General features: G+C 37.5%; 1 protein-coding gene across 3 annotated transcripts in view; it reads left to right on the top strand.

Annotated features, from left to right (window-relative positions):
- The window catches only part of Jade3 (jade family PHD finger 3), a 144,777-nt gene that overhangs the window by 75,223 nt on the left and 51,606 nt on the right, over nucleotides 1-17,948 (top strand). For all 3 annotated transcript variants that reach the window (XM_057759900.1, XM_057759902.1, XM_057759901.1), the window contains 3 exons: nucleotides 4,053-4,109; nucleotides 4,651-4,730; nucleotides 11,978-12,135. In XM_057759900.1, coding sequence (XP_057615883.1) covers nucleotides 4,061-4,109; nucleotides 4,651-4,730; nucleotides 11,978-12,135 — 287 coding nt within the window. In that variant the 5' untranslated portion in view covers nucleotides 4,053-4,060. The remainder of the gene's footprint in view (nucleotides 1-4,052; nucleotides 4,110-4,650; nucleotides 4,731-11,977; nucleotides 12,136-17,948) is intronic.

A 17,948-nucleotide genomic window follows, 5' to 3' on the forward strand; every position in this document is an offset into this window, starting at 1 on the left:
ATTAATGTTTTCCAGTAATTTAGGAAGTTTGTGGCAGGGAGGGTATTCTCCTTTTCCTGTGTTTTTGCTAGTATTCCCATTACATGTTTCTTTCTTGGATAGTTTCTGTTGCTTACCTTTTTTGCTGTTTTTGGTTATTCTTTCTTGTTTCTTTGAATGTCTTACCAGTTTTGTTGGAAACTGAATGTTTTCAGTGATAGTGATTACACACACACACACACACACACACACAGAGCTTTGTTATTTGCTTGCTTGTTTTCTTTCTTTCTTTCTTTCTTTCTTTCTTTCTTTCTTTCTTTCTTTTATGAGTAGCTGAATTATTTTATTGAAGTTCATTTACTAATCCTCAACCCTTAACTTGAAGTATAAAGCTTCTAATGTAGCCTCAGAAGTATAGTCTTGGTTTATGCCCATAGTCACCCTAGGGAGATGGTGTTTTTGAGAAGTGTTCCTTTGTCTCTTCCCTTCCCTAACCACACTCCATTTTCTTTTATTTTTATGATTGTTGTTTGAAATAGGGTCTCACTAAGTAGCCTTGACTGGCCTAGGACTTACTATGTAGACCTGGCTGGCCTCGAAGTCCTAGAGAGCAACCTGCCTCAGTTTCTGAAATTCAGGGATTAAAGGTGTGTGTCACCCAGTCACACATTTCACTTTTAAACTCCACTCATTGATAGCTATTTTTTCTGCTGCTTTTTAAAACAATGTTTATTTATTTTTATTTTAGATGTATTGGTTTGCCTGTATATATGTATATACATCATGTGCATACCTGATGCCCACAGAGACCAGAAGAAGGCATCACAACCCCTTTAAGTGGAGTTACATATGTTTGTGAGCTGTCATATGGATGCTGGTAACTGAAACCAGGTTCTCTGCAAGAGCAGGAAATGCTCTTAGCCACCAATCCGTCTCTGGAGCCCCCGTTTTGCTATTTTCAATACATCTTGCCTGGGGTATAAATTGCTACACAGACCAGTAAGATCAAATTAGCACTCCTTTGAAGATATAGTTCCTGATAATTGGTGCTTGAGATTTCTTCTGGAGTGGAATAAGTATACCTCAGTAGTAAAGTACTTGCAGAGCATATACAGGGCCTTGGATGTAATCCCAACACTGTAGAGAGAGGTTTCTTCTGATTCCCAAGAGACTCTTCCCTCCCCTCTTTTCTTCTTGTTTGCTTTGGTGTATTTGACAACCTATCCTTGAACTTGCCATAACTCGTTTGAAAATTAAGTCATATCCACTGGGGGAAGAATTAGAGCCCTCTATTCTGACTTCCCTTTTTCCCTTATTGGGGAATAATCACAGCAATGTCCTTCTGAATGGTAGCTCCATGTCTCTTGAGCTTGCCTTCCTATAGAATCTCAACCCCCTCAAGCTGGGACTAAGACAATCAAGGACTCAATATTTTTAGTGGCACCACACCCAAGGCATTGTCTCCATCCCATGATTGAGGACTAGGTAGAAAAAAAGGAGTCTGCCCCACACAACCTTTTAGTAACTGGTGACAGAATAAACAGTATTGATGGTACTGATCTCCCAGGAAGAAAGACTTCCAACTGGCATTTAGGGAAGAGGAAGCTCTGTGTTCTTAGCTGCACCAGTCTGGCATGAGGTCTATGCTAGAGACAGGGAATGAATTGAGGTCAAATGCCATAGATTGACATTTATTTACTTTGAGTTTTAGTAGATTATCTTGAACAGATGTTCCTTCCTTTGCTATATGCCCTTAAGACCATTTCTAGAGGTTTCTGATGTTTGGCTATTATGGTTTATTAAGAAATGAGTCCCCAGAACTCCATATACAATTATGCCAGAAGTAGAACTGGACAAGCCTTTTAACGTAAAGTCTTGTGTCTCTTGTTGCCCATGGTTACACAGTAGTGGCCATGGACTTGAACTTCTACCACCTTGGTAGATTGTGAGTGGCTTGAAGTCAGTATCTTTAGTCTTTATATTTAGAATCCTTGTAGTGCGTACTACATTTTTTTTCTGTGACTGTCATTCCTTAACTGACAAAAGTCAATTCTACTTTGTGTTTTTAATATTTCATGATTTTAAGTGTTTGTTTTTTTCTTTATTCATGATCTGTGATTGTTTTAATTAACTTCTTGCTGTTGACAACTTACAAACTATCTCCTTTATCTTAATCTTTCCATTTAATAAAGTGGCAAAGAATGCTACCAATCACATATATAGTAGTTCCAGTTTTGTGTGTTTCTGAATGGGTGTTTAAGGCAATTCTGAATTACATCTTAGTTTTAGATAATAAAGAATTTAAAAGTAAGGGCCCAAGTTGCTGATTTCTTTTTAAATCATCTTAGTTTAATTTAAAGAAGTATTAAATATATGATATTATACATAAACCACACTAAAATGCCTCTCAGCAGTCAAAGGCAGTATCCTTTGACATAGGGAATTCTAATTTAATTGACATTGTTAAGAATAGACAGTTACTTCCTGATGTTTAACCATTGTCTGTAACAAATCAGAGAACACAAACTGAAAGGTAACTTCTGCTTGGTTCAGAGACAGTGACAATCTTCCCAGTGTCAAATAGAGTCAAATGTCAGTTATATAAATCTAAGTATAAAATCTTTCAGTAGGTGGAAATTTTAATTAAAAAAAGAATAAAAATAAATAAATAAAATCTTTCAGTAGGTTTTGAGGTAACAACCCAACTTTGTGGAAAGTTGAGCATTGCTAATTAAGTCCAGCCCTATCTTGAGAAAGCAGTAACAGTATTTATGCCAATTGAAATTGTTGTTTTTAGAAACATCATATCCAGTTTACTGCGAGTCAATTTTATTTAAATCACAATGGTCCAATAAAAGCATTGTTAGATGTTCATGATCTAAATTCTGGTGTATGAATTAAATTACGGTACACATTAAAAGCCACAAGACACAATATATGGTGTTACTCATTAATAGCCTTTTTAGGATAAGCTATTATCTCCCTTCTTAATCCCAGCAAAGATCAATTTTGTTTCAGGTATGTACTTTTTGGGATTCTCCAAATACTCCATTAGTGTATTTTTTCCCTGGGTGATACCTTTGTTCTTGTTGGCATCTGTGGAAGAGAATCCAGCAGATCTGTCTTCCTCTCATATTTTTGAACAAAAATCTTTTTGGCTTCCTCAGCATCACCCATTCTTAATTTGTTCCTTGCTGTTCAACACAACACTATGACCTGAAGACAGATGTTACACTTTCTCATTTTAAGTGTTTGTGTCTTCCTTAACTCTAGTGTAAGTATGTTTTCAGAAAGGTGATAGATTCAATCTGTTATTAACAACACTCAGGGAAGGACACTTGAAGCATTAGAAGATGTAGTCCAAAGCTTCACAATATTGGAACTTTTTATAAGAAAGCTTACTATGTACATAGAGATATTTTAGAATAGGTTTCTTTTTTCCCTTTGATTTTTTTTTCAACACACCAATTTTTTTCAAGACATGGTTTTTCTTTGTAGCTTTGGAGCCTGTCCTGGCACTTGTTCTGTAGACCAGGTTGGCCTCGAACTCACAGAGGCCACCTGCCTCTGCCTCCCAAGTGCTGGAATTAAAGGCACGAGCCACCACTGCCTGGCATAGATTAGGCTTCTTGTTTGGAAAATAGGAACAGGGAAAAGGGAAAAGGAGCAGGAAGAAAGGCTGTGTGGTCATTCTCTTAAAAGATGAGGTGTGTTTCCTTTCAGCCATTTTTTTATGCCTTTCAGCCTAGGCCTTTGAAAGTTACGCCTTCATGACTGCTTTTTCTTTTCATGTTCTTATTGGGGTCTCTAACTGGAGATCACTCAGCTGATACCCCCTAATTTGATTCTGGCCAGCAGTGTACCACTCAGCATTTGTAGTTTGGACTAATGTTACAGTCTCACTCAGCCTTTGGAATTCTTTGAATTAATTTGTTGGGATAGATAGTCTCACTATTATAATTTAGGCTGGCTTTGAATTCATAGCAGTTCTTTAATGTCAGCCTCTCAATGTGGGCTGACATCTAGGACAAGTATATATTGATCATTTCACTCAGTGTTGTTCTCTTTCCTAGGATGCACCATGATGAAACGACAGAGACCTTTCAGCAGCAGTGAGAGTTCAGATGAGTGTGAGTAGAACTAGCTAGTAACCTGTGTATCTTTGCCAACTGAGGATATCTTCTTTGACTTGAGAATAAACTGTAGAACTTCTCCTGAAAGGAAGAAAAAAGTATTGGGAATATAAACTATAGATCCTGATTTTCATTATAACTATGGTGCTAAATATTTGGTTGTGGGTCAAACATTGATTTGTTTAAAGCCTTAACAGTACCTTTAGGTAAGTGCTAAAAGATTATTTGTACCACATTCTTAGTTTTTCTGTAATTTTTTTGGGGGGTGGTGGTTGTTTGTTGATAGATCTTTTTCTCCTGGCAGAACATGAATTAGGATTAACACCAAGTTGAATCTTTACAGTCATTATTAAAGCTTTTATAGTCTGGGTGGTCACTAATGTTTAACTCCATTAAGATTCTCTCTCTTGGGCACAATTGAATTTTTTCTTCATTAGTATGATACCTATGTGATCTCCTGTCTTTCATATATCTAGTTGACATTTATTTAAAGTAGTGGTTAATATGTTTCAGTATTTTTTCTAATTATCTTTTGTAGGTCCTTCTACTTCCTTTACTTCTAGCTTAATGTATAGGAAGATGTCAAAAAATCCCAAGGAACATAAGAAGTCTGCTGAGGTGAGATTAAATATTTAATTTCACATTTAAAAGCCAATATCTACCTTCTTCCAACATACTTACAATACCCAGAATTTGAAAATGTGCAAAGTAAAATATATACCACTGGATAGATAAGCTCATTTTCTGGTAATTGTACTTAGTTTCTAAGAAATACTTCATTTCTCTTTTATGAGATGGTAATTTTTACACTGATTTCTTTTTTTGTTTTTTGTTTGACTGGAGTTATTTTTATTTTTAAAACAATTTTATTTTACATACTAATCCCAATTCCTCTCTCCCATCCTCTCACTCCCACTACCTTCTCCAAAACCCACAACCCCCTATCCACTCCTCAGAGAGGGTGAGGCCTCCCATGGGGAGTCAACAAACTCTGTCACATCACTTGAGGCTGAACAATCTAGGCTGAACAAGGTGAATGGGCTCCAAAAAGCCAGTTCATGTACTAGGGATAAATCCTGATTCCACTGCTAGTGGCCCCACAGACTACTCAAGCCCCTCAACTGTCACCCATATTCAGAGGGCCTAGTCCAGTCTTATGCAGGTTCCCCAGTTGTCAGTCTGGAGTCAGTGAGCTCCCACTAGCTTGAGTCAGCTGTTTCTGTGGGTTTCCCTATCATGGTCTTGACTCCTTTGCTCATAATATTTTCTCCCTCTCTATGACTGGACTCCAGGAGTTCAGCCCAGTACTTAGCTGTGAATCTCTGCATCTGCTTCCATCAGTTACTGGATAAAGGTTTTATGATGACAATTAAGATAGTCATCAATCTGATTACAGGGGAAGAACAGATAAGGTTGCTTCTCCACTATTGCTTAGATTCTTAGCTGGGGTCATCCTTGTGGATTCCTGGGAATTTCCGTAGTGCCTTGTTTCTCGCTAACCCCATTATGGCTCCCTCTTTCAAGGTATCTCTTTCCTTGCTCTCCCTCTCTGTCCTTCACCCAACTCAACCTTCCCAAACCCTCATGTTTTCCTACCCACTCCCCTAATACCCTCCCCCATGCTGTCAGTTTATGAAGGAGATCTTGTCTACTTCCCCTCTCCTGGGGAATCCGTGTATGTCTCTCTTAGGGTTCTCCTTGTTTCCTGTCTTCTCGGGGGTTGTGGACTGTAGACTGATTATCCTTTGCTTTATGTTTAATATCCACTTAGGAGTAAGTGCATACCATGTTTGTCTTTCTGAGTCTGGGTTACCTCACTCAGGATGGTTTTTTTTCTAGTTCCATCCATTTGTCTGCAAATTTCAAGATGTTATTGTTTTTTACCACTGAGTAGTACTCCATTGTGTATATATATGATATATATCCATATATATGATATATATATCTCACACTTTCTTTATCTGTTCTTCGGTTGAGGGGCATCTAGGTTGTTTCCAGGTTCTGGCTGTTATAAATAATGCTAGGAACATAATTGAGCACATGTCCTTGTAGTATGATTGAGCATCCTTTGGGTATATACCCAAAAGTGGTATTGCTGAGTCTTGAGGTAGATTGATTCCCAATTTTCTGAGAAACTGCCATACTGATTTCCAAAGTGGCTAAGCAAGTTTGCACTGCCACCAGCGATGAAGGAGTGCTCCCCTTACTCCACATCCTCTCCAGCATACGCTTTCATTAGTGTTTTTGATCTTAGCCATTCTGACTGGTATAAGATGGTATCTCAGAGTTATTTTGATTTGCATTTCCCTGATGGCTAAGTATGTTCAGCATTTGCTTAAGTGTCTTTTGGCCATTTGAGATTTCTCTGTTGAGAATTCTCTGTTCAGTTCAGTGCCCCATTTTTAAAATTGGATTATTTTGTAGTTTGATATCTAGTTTCTTTTTTTCTTTTTTTTTTCTTTTTTTTTTGGTTTTTCGAGACAGGGTTTCTCTGTGGCTTTGGAGCCTGTCCTGGAACTAGCTCTGTAGACCAGGCTGGTCTCGAACTCACAGAGATCCGCCTGCCTCTGCCTCCCGAGTGCTGGGATTAAAGGCGTGCGCCACCACCGCCCGGCGATATCTAGTTTCTTTAGGAGGTTTTTTTTTTTTTTGTATATTTTGGAAATCAACCCTCTATCAGATGTGGGGTTGGTAAAGATTCTTTTCCATTCTATAAGTTGCTGTTTTGTCTCGTTGACCATGTCCTTTGCCTTACAGAAACTTCTTAGTTTCAGGAGGTCTGATTTACCTATTGTTATTCTCCGTGTCTGTGCTACTGGGGTTATATTTAGGAAGTGGTCTCTTGTGCCAATGCGTTTAAGTGTACGTTCCACTTTCTCTTCTATTAGGTTCAGTGTAATTGGATTTATGTTGAGGTCTTTGATCCATTTGGACTTGAGTTTTGTGCATGGGGATAGATATGGATCTATTTGCATTCTTCTACATGTTGACATCCAGTTATGCCAGCACCATTTATTGAAGATGCTTTCTTTTTTTCCATTGTATAATTTTAACTTTTTTGTCAAACGTCAGGTATTTATAGGTGTGTAGATTAATATTAAGGTCTAGGGCTTAGAGGGTAGGGCCTTCCAGCTGGGAATCCAGACACTCACCTCTCAAAGTGTAAGTGGGGCCAAGGCTCTGATGGTCTCAGATGCAGTAGGGGACGGTTGCAGGTGTGGGGAGTCTCCTCCCAGGCCTCTGGAACTTTTCTGGGTGGGGGTGGGGCACAGATGTACCTCCAAGGGCAAGGGCCTAGAGAGTAGGGCCCTCTAGCCAGGGACCCAGACACTCTCTTAACACTGATTTCATTTGAGGAATTAGTTCCCAGCTCTACAGCAGTCCTCCCCGAACCAGGAAATCAAAGAGAGCTAGACTTGGAGATCTATGAAGTATCTCAAACTCTTATAGCCTAGTGGCGAAAAAAGTTACATTAGAGGATGGGAGATAGTGCAAGAAGAGGCTAGGTAAAGAGGTTGTATTTGGAGAGGGAAGGCCTGAGTCCTGACAGCTTTTCAAATACTACTAGCTCATTTCTCTGATGCTGGTCATCTGCTCCAAGATCATCAAACTATCAGAATTGTACTTGCATTTAGTGGATCATACAGACTTTCCTCAGTGGAAATTAAATTATGAAAAATTGACCCTGTGCTCCTTCAGTTTTACTAGGAGTAAACATTTTTGGCTAGAAAAGAAAAAAGAGTGCATTAGTTATCTGTTCTTGCATTGGAAATAATCACAAGATTTATGGCTTTAAACAGTATACATTTATTATCTCAGTTTCTGTGAGTAAGGAGTCTGTACTGAGTGTGGCTAGATTCTGTGTTCATAGTCTTTCAAGGCTGCAAACTCTGTGTTCACTGGGATGTTCTCAGTGGAGATTAGAAAAGAATTCACTTTCAAGTTATAGGCAGAATTCCTTTCCTTGAAGCTGAAAGACTTGAAATCCTTGTTTTCTTGCAGTCTTTTGACAGAAAGCACCCAGTACCTAAAAGATTTTATACTTTCTTGCAATTTGGCCTTCTCTCACAACAGGGCCACTTTCTCAGAGGCAACAAAGAGAATCTTTCTATCCCATATGCTAAACTGAAATTTTATATGACATCAGCATTTTTTTAATTGTTTTATCTTCTAAAACATTTGCAGTAGTCTATGGTTAGAAGCAAATCATAGGTTCCACTCATTCTCACAAAAATAGAGTAACTGATGGGTATTATTTTTCAGATATATCGACCAGAGAGCATTTCTTCCTTTCTCAGTTGTCACCATCTCCCTTTATTATTTTGTCAGGGATCTTTGTGCGCCTGGTTGAATGTCAGGGTATTTTTTATGTGTCTACCATACAGGAAAAACTTAGGGAATATAATGCACAAAAACTGGAGTGGAGGGGACTGGAAAGATGGCTCACAATTAAGAACACTGGCTTTTCTTTAAAAGGATTTAGGTTAAGCTCACAACCATCTGTAATTCCACTTCCAGGGGATCTGATACCTTCTCGGGCACTGGGCACACATGTATTATACATACATATATGCAGACAAAACACTCATATACATATGAGAATAAATCTTAAAAAAAACATTTAAGAACAATATTGAGTGTTCAATAGAATTTTCTTTAGTTTGGGTTTGTCCCATATTTGTCTTATGATTAGACTATAATTAAGTTTTGGGAGAATGATATAATGGGATGAAGAGCCCTTCTTGTCACATTATATCAAGGATTATTATTTGATTAACATGAGGTTTCTCCAGTATAACATTACTTTTTTTCTCCCTTTATGTTGTTCTTTTCACTAAGACTGGTATACTAAAATATAGGAATGATGTTAGGCAAGGATTCACTTGCTGAAGGAAAGAGTTAACAAATACATTTGATAATATTCTGTAGAAATTTATATCTTCTCACTGACTTAAAAAAAATATATAGGGGCTCCAAAACCACAGAGAAACCCTGTCTCGAAAAAAAAAATATATATATATATGGCTGATAAGATGGTTCAGTGGGTAAAGGCACTTGGTGCCAAATCTAAGAACCTAATTCTACCTCCAGAAGTCACATGGTAGAAAGAGAGAACCAACTCCAGCAAGTTGTCCTCTGACCGTGATACTTGAATTGTGGCACATACACACACACACCATGTGTACTCAATAAATAAATGAAAAAAAATTAATTATATAATTTGTTAATATGGGCTTATATGTATTTGCTTTATATTTTAGGTTTTTCATAAGTATTAGATATTGAACCTATGCCTTGTGCATGCTAGACAAGTACTGTATTATTGAGTTACATCTCCACCCTACTTTATATTTTGGATTTATATATTTAGATCCTACATAATTTTTTAGTTCTTTATTTACAACCAAGTCACTCATTCTTCTCCTTCCTCTCCTCCTAGTCCCCCTCCCACATCCCCTCTGCCCCCCCCCATCCACTCTTCCTCAATTTCTATTAAGAGGAGGGCAGGCCTCCCGTAGATATCAACCAAATATGACATATCAAGTTGAAATCTGGACAAGGCAGCCCAGTATGAGGATGATGATCCCAAACGCCAGCAAAAAGTCAGAAACAGCCTCTGCTCCCACTGTTAGGAATCCCACAAGAAGACCAAGCTATACAAATGTAACATATATGCAGAGGGCCTAAGTCAGTCCCATGCAGACTCCCTGGTTGTTGGTTCAGACTCTGTGAGCCCCTGAGCCCAGGTTAGTGATTCTGTGGGTTTTCTTGTGGTGTACCTGACCCCTCTGACTCCAATAATCCTTCACTAGGAGTCTCTTACCTGCCACATCATACTTATTCATATCCTTCTTACCCTTGAGTAATTCACTGATAGTGAAAAACATGGATAAGTTGGCTAAAATAAAGTCTTGAGTATAAAGATAACTAGAATAAAACTATCAACTTTCTGAAGTGTAATGTATCTCTAGGTGCACAAACATGCACTTGTGTTTGCATGTGAGTAAAAAAAATGCGCATCTGATGGAGAAAGAAACATAGAAAACTATAATGCATGTAATTGTAAAATATGATACAGTTGAAGAATTATGCACGGTGGTTCATGTCTATAATACATAGGAGGCTAAGGCAGGAGGATTGCCTCAAGTTTGAGACCAGCCTGGACTACAGTATTAAGTCCTGCTTTACAAAAAAAAAAAAAAAAAAAAAATGGGAGAATGGATAAAGCAGCTCAGTGGTAGATGTGAAGCCCAGGGTTGAATGTCCAGCACCACAGGCGGAAAAGTTAAACGGAATACATCTTAAAGTATCAGACAGATTAAGTAAATGAAAACAAATCAGAAAATAGAAGTTCTAAAGCACATACATAGTAAAGTAGATCTAACTAATATCTATCAAATTGTATTTTTGCCAAAATAGACAGTAAAGAATATACCTTCCTCAGGTACCCTGAAAGTACATATCCAGAATAAGATAAAATATTTTTATAAGACATCAATAATTTCCTTTAAATAGGAAACAAGCAACTATTACAATTTGAGAAGCAAGGTATTTTTAGGCTTCTAAGTGTCTAGTCTAAGATATTTACATTACAAAAGGAAAATATGCTAACCTAACAGCAATGAAAACCAGTAAGACAACATCTGAAGAAATTTGACAAGATACCGTCTGAACTGAGTAGTCATATTTCAGTAAAGAAGACATTTAACAACATACATCTCTGATATATTAACATAAGAACACAGCAGTTTTTCTGTGATACTCTTACTAAAAGAAGCCTAAAACCCAAACATGTATAGTCTCAAACCAGTAAGAACATACCAGACAAATCCCAATTGGCAGAACACACTCCAAAATATCTTACAAATACTCTTCAAGTGTCATGAAAGACAGGAAAAGATTGAGACATTGTCACAGATTAGAAGATTCTAGGAAGGTACAACTATGTTGTAATACAAAATCCTGGGTTGAACTCCAAAGCAAAAAGACGCTAAGGAAAAATGGTGAAAATTGAAGTCTATAGATTAGGCAATAGTATATTGTAATGTTAATTTATTAGTTTAGGAGCCAGTGTAACAACTTGGGCCTGTAATCCCAGCAATTACAAGGCTTGAAGTAGGAGGATTCCTGCAAGTTCTAGATCAACCTTAGCTAGTGTGATCTTTTTTCAAAATTAAATAAAAATATTTCTGGTTTAGATAAATTTATTCTAAGGCCAGGCATGCTGGCATATGCCCTTAGGCCCAACACTAAGATCCAGAGGCAGAAGAATCACTTAATTTGAGGCCAAACTGGTGGTCTACCTAGCAAGTTCGAGGTCAGTCAGGGCTATGCAATGAGACCCTGTGTCAAAACAAAACAAAAAAAATGAGCAATTTACCCTGTATTTAAGATGTTAATATTGTGTAAAACTAACTGAAGAATACATAAGAATGCTGTGTCATTTTTATAATTTTTTTGTACAGGATTTAAGACTGTAGGCCATGGTGGTATAATTATTTCTAAGTAAAATTTTAAATGAGATAATGCCTAAATAATTGTAAATTATCAGGAGATATGTGTTACTTTAAGAGAGTTAATGATTGTTTCTTTTATTAAAATAAAAAGGCTTCTTTGGAATAACCTACAATTGTTTATTTAAATTCAAGGAGCCAAAAAATGCTGGAAGAACTCCTTTTACCCTTCATTTAAATCCAGTCAGTATGCCAAATCTTCCCAAACAGAAGTTGTCATGCCCATTTAGGAATCAGGAGATGTTTCTCCTAATAGAAATAGATATTGAACATGGATAATTGTTTTTAAAAGAACATTAAACAGTATCAGTTTCATAGTGATTTTAAAGTATGTGCGATGTGTCTTCCCAGGTATTCCGAAAGGACCTCATCAGTGCGATGAAAATTCCTGACTCTCACCATGTTAATCCTGACAGCTATTACCTCTTTACTGACACATGGAAAGAAGAGTGGGAAAAGGGAGTACAAGTACCAGCCAATCCAGACTCTGTTCCAACACCTTCTCTCCGGTATTGGCATGTTTACAACTTTGACTTAGGAAAAGAACTCTTTTAGTTTTTTGTGTGTTTTCTTGTGGCGAAACTGAGGAGTAGCTACACATTTCTAACATACAAAGTTAACCTAACTATTAAACCAGGTTGTGATTGATCAATAAATTTCAGCTCATTTATCTAAGAAATTTATAAGATGAAATGCTCTGAAGTCCAATCTAAAATTAGGAAAAGATTTCCCCAAGATTTACATATCTGACTCAGCCATCAGTAGCATTTATTAGTCTTTGAAGAGTTAACTTTCTCATAGGAAATTGCTTCAATGTAAGTGGAGTCTCATTAGTGATGGTACTACTACTAACTAGCCAAAGCATATAGCTTCTAAAACAGGAACTCAAATGAAAAGGGAGTAATAGAATAGTTGGGTGACTGTAAGCACATAACCTTCACTTTAAAGACTCGAAAACAGTTAAGATAGAAAGACTGATTTTGTGGAAAAGAGGTTTTATTCCAGAGGAATTTGTAAGCTCTTCAAAGTAATACTGGTTTTAGAAACCATTTTATCCTACTGATTTTGGTGTTCCCAGTGTTCTACACAAGTCTGACGTGAAGTAGAATGTTCAGTATAAGTCTGAGAGAATGTAAGAATTAATAAATAGAACACACAGCTCCAGATGAAGGAATTGTAGAACGTGTTGGTTACTGTAAGAAAGTATAAATCTCATTCTACATTTATTTCTACTACTTAATAAAGTACTTTGAGATAGTGTCTCACTGTGTAGCCTAGGCAGGCCTTGAACTTACTGTATAGCCCAGAATAGCCTCAAACTACTGTTCTTCTGCCTTAGCCCTCTGAGTACTGGGATTCCAAGCATATGTCATCATGCCTAATACATGTTAGTTTCTTTCTTTCTATTTTGTTTTGTTTGTTTGTTTTGTTTTGTTTTTCAAGACAGGGTTTCTCTATGTAGCTTTGGAGCCTGTCCTAGAACTCATTCTGTAGACCAGGCTAGTCTTGAACTCACAGAGATCCACCTGCCTCTGCTTCCCGAGTGCTGGGATTAAGGGTGTGTGCCACCACCACCTAGCACATGTTAGTTTCTTAAAGGCTAGAGATAAACATCCCTAATTTCTCTACTCTTGTCAGCATGTTCATACGTCCTGCTAATGCTCTAGAAGTGCCTATTGAATCACTTCTAGGAATGCAGGCCCAGGCACCCCACACTCAGTTAAGGAAAAGTCCCAAACCCTTTCTTGTTTAACACACGTTCCAAGCTTCACTTGCTTATCATTATACCATCTCCTACTTCCTAAACAGAGTAATACCAAGAATGAAAAAGAAGAGAGAGGGGCATATTTTCATGTCTTTGCTGTCATATTTTTTACATAAATATAATGACCCTAGTACTGTATTTTCCATTAACACTCCAAGGATTATTGAAACACCTCAATGTTTGGCCTTGATATTAAGTCAGTATATCAAATATACTTTATTGGGGTGAGTTTAATTTTTGCAAGTGGAGAATGTACTACTTTAAAAATTATATCTATCTGCCGGGCGGTGGTGGCGCACGTCTTTAATCCCAGCACTCGGGAGGCAGAGGCAGGCGGATCTCTGTGAGTTCGAGACCAGCCTGGTCTACAAGAGCTAGTTCCAGGACAGGCTCCACAACCACAGAGAAACCCTGTCTCGAAAAACCAAAAAAAAAAGAAAAAAAAATTATATCTATCTGATAAGTAGCACAACAAAATTAGGATGGTTTAATAAGAGTAAATTTAGACACTGAGAGTTAGTTTCCTCTCACAGAGACATATACTCCCTAATTCATATGAGCACTCTGCTCTAATACTTCTTCTGAGAGTTTAGGATATTTACCATTTTATATGTTGTAATTTTTAGTAAATACCCTCCGTTTCCCATAGTTCTTTGCCTATCTTATAAAGCCCTTAATTTTAATTGATCAAGGTAAGCTACTAAATTAATTAATGATCATATAAATTCCTTAACGAAATTCAGAACTGGTTGCTCTTGATAGGTAGATTGTATTTTCAATTTCTTAGAAGGTATCAGTAATTTTGTAATATATATTTCCTTTGCTTACCTGAAAGATTTGTTAAAGCAGATTTCTTGCTGGAGGCATGGTGGTACATGCCTTTTATCCCTGTATTTGTGAAGCAGAGGCAGACAAACTTATCTCTGTTACTACATAGCAAGTTCCCATGGCTACACATAGTGAAACTAGTCTCAAAGAAGACTTTTAAATCATATCTTCAGAGTTTTTGATTTGGTAACTCTGAAGTGTGAGGCTTTGTAGTAGGAGCTGTGTTCCTGCCGCCCCAGCTCCTGGTCGCCTGGCTAGCTTATGCCCCGAAATAACAACACACAAACTGTATTCTTTTAAACACTGCTTGGCCCATTATATCTAGCCTCTTCTCGGCTAACTCTCGCACCTGGACTAGCCCATTTCTAATAATGTGTGTAGCACCCCAAGGTGCGCTTACCGGGAAGATTCTAGCCTATGTCCATCCTGGGTCGGAGCTTCATCGCATCTGCCCCAGAGAGGAGAGCTATCGAGTCTGAGCTCACTTCCTCTTCCTCCCAGCATTCTGTTCTGTTTACTCCACCCACCTATGTTATAACCTATGAGGGCCAAGTAGTTTCTTTATTTTTTAACTAATGACCTTCCTCCATCGAGGCTTAAGTTTGATTTGTTTTGTTGATCTACGTAGGGTATCACTGTGTAGCCCCTTGCCACCTCCTGTGCTGGGATTCCCAAGTGTTGGAATTACAGACATGTCTAGCAGTTTCTCACACATTGTTTATACCAATAGTCTAAAGTATGACACTTTGGGAACAATTTTTATGGAATATGTTAATCATATTTGCTGAACTTAATTGAATTTAGCATGTATGTGTCTGTGTGTGTATGCACACGTGCACATTTAAGTACAAGCATGTGGAGTTCCAAAAACAGCCTTGGATGTCATTCTTCAGGTGACATCCATCTTTTTTATATGAATTTTGATTTGTATTTATTTTATGCTAAATTTATTCCCAAGCCATAAGTGTTCGTACTTCTTCAGGGATATCTTTTTATTCTGTGCAACTTCTGACTTAAAAACAATTTGTTCATTCTTAGTGATGATCATCTCAGTGTGACAGAGGCCATTCATGTGTGGGTTAATCAGACCATGAACTCTAAGTTCAACAGCCCTTCTTAGATACTTTGTTAACCTGTATGTGTTCAATGACTACAGATTCTACATCTAAAACCTTAAGTTCAGCATTATTCTCTGTACTTTTAAGTATATGGAGCAAAAATTCAGCGTTGTTTTTGAAACACAGACCCAGTCCAGCCCCGCTGCTTGACCTGGGTACAATGTACTACCAGAAAGGCACACATTACTTTTTTAAAGTGACATAGTTAGTCTTTTCTGATATGCGTGCCCTTGATGACCTAGACAGCTTCAAGGGAACACAAAGATTTGATCCTCTATATTTGTATGGTTTTATACAGTTTTCTAGGCCAAGAAAATAGTAAACTATTTAAGTCACCTCAGGCTGCTTAGAGGAAGAAGCCTTATACTTTTTTTTTTTTCCGAGACAGGGTTTCTCTGTAGAGTTTGGAGCCTGTCCTGGAACTAGCTCTTGTAGCCCAGGCTGGCCTCAAACTCACAGAGATTCATCTGCCTCTGCCTCCCGAGTGCTGGGATTAAAGGCGTGCGCCACCATCGCCCGGTTCTTTTTTCTTTTCTAAAGGCAGTGTCTCCTTGGTCTGAAATTCTCCAAATATGATGACTGGAGAATTCCCAGTAAGCCCCAGGGAATCAGCCTGTCTCCATTTTCCCAGTGCTGAGATTAGAAGAACACACCACTATGCCAGGCTTCTTTTTTGTTGTTTCCTTATTTTATGAGGGTCCTGTGTATCAAACACAGGTTCTTGTGTTTGTAAAGCATGCACTTTACCACCTAATGTATCTTCCTAGCCCCTGGAGTTTGTACTTTTGTAAGATTCTTTGAATATTCCCCTTTGGCTTTAAGTAGTAATCAACCATATTTAGAGGCTCAATTACAGAATTGGAACTTTATGTTTGAAGTACCTGATCTCAATTATAACTGCTTATCGCACCTGCTACTCTTTTTTTTTTCCACAGAGATCCGCCTGCCTCTGCCTCCCAAGTGCTAGGATTAAAGGCGTGCGCCACCACCGCCCAGCTGCACCTGCTACTCTTAATAACCATATTTTTCAGGGGCCAAACTGTTCTATGGTTTCTTTGGCCTTTGTAGGCCACCTTCAAAAATTAAGTCTTGCCTGGTGGTGGCGGCACATGTCTCTAATCTCAGCACTCGGGAGGCAGAGACAGTCAGATATCTGTGAGTTTGAAACCAGCCTAGTCTACAAGCGAGTTCCAGGACAGGCTCCAAAACTACAGAGACACCCTATCTTGAAAAACAAAAAAAAATTAAAAATATAAACAAACAAATCAATAAAAAGTAAAAATTAAGTCTTTGTGACATGATATTAGAATATTGAAAAAGAATACATTTCTTCATCTATATTTTCAAAGACAAATTTAAAGGAGGTGGATATTTTTAATTAAAAAAAAAGACAAATTTAACAAGGTTGGTGTGTACAATATTTAGGAAGCAAAAGTTCCAAGCCAATCTGGACATCATAATGAGACACTAACTCAAAAAATAAAATCAAATTAAGTTTTATGTTATTGTATCAGGCTTATTTGATCCCATATCATCAAATGGCTGCAAGACTGGCTTCTGTATATGACCTGATTCTCTTTAGTGCAATGTATCTTCATGATGTTTGATCATTTTCTGATTCATTGTGGGTTTTTTTTTTTTGCTTTTTAATTTTTTAGTCACACACACTTGTATGTGGAGGTGAGGGAATAACTTTTAGAAGTCAATTCTCTCCATCTCCATGTGGGATTAAGGAATTAATCTCAGGTCATTAGGCTTGGTGGTAAGTGTCCTTAATTATGGAGCCACCTTGACAGCATTGTTAATATTGAGTTAGTAATATTGGTTTGAGTCTTCGAACTATTTTTACATTTACAGTATGAATCATTTGTCAAATATATAGTTTGCTCCCAGTGTGACAGTGCACATCTTTAATCCTATCTCTTGGGAGGCAGTGCAGGCAGATCTCTGGTAGTTCAAGGCCAGCTTGGTCTACTATCTAGTTCTTGGATAGACAGCCTCTGCCTCAAAAAATGTGGTTTGTATTTACTTTCTTACAGCTTACTATAGATGCAAATTGTCTTTTCATTCTTTTAATAGTCTTTTAGAAAGTAAAGGTATTTTTACTCCAGGTCATTTTTTTTTCTTTTAGGATGTTTTTAGTGTCAAATCTATGAATTTTCACCTACCTTTCATCAATTTCAAAGAGTTTCTCATGTGTTTCTTTTAACAATTTTATAGTTATTATACTTTACATTTAAATGTATGATCTCTTGAATTAATTTTTAAAGTTTACTCTTTGACAATTTTATGCATATATACTTTGATTATTTACAACTTTCTAATTCCCTTTCTAATTCCCCTCCTATTCCTATTGAAGCACTTCTTCCCAACAAATAACCCTCCTGCTTTAGTGTGTATTTTTCAAACTTAATTAGGGTTGCTTATATAAGCATGAGTAGAAGGCTATTTACTAGAGCATAGGCAACATCTACTGGCTACACCACTGAAAAAAAATGGATCTTCTTCCCCAGTAGCCATTAACTGCTAATAGCTCATTACTCAAAGGAAGAGTGCTGCTTCCTAAGCTGCTCCCTGTCCATGATGGAACGTTGAAGAACCAAATCTTTTG

This window comes from Chionomys nivalis, chromosome X (genome assembly GCF_950005125.1).
Source record: "Chionomys nivalis chromosome X, mChiNiv1.1, whole genome shotgun sequence".
Classification (NCBI taxonomy): Eukaryota; Metazoa; Chordata; class Mammalia; order Rodentia; family Cricetidae; genus Chionomys; species Chionomys nivalis.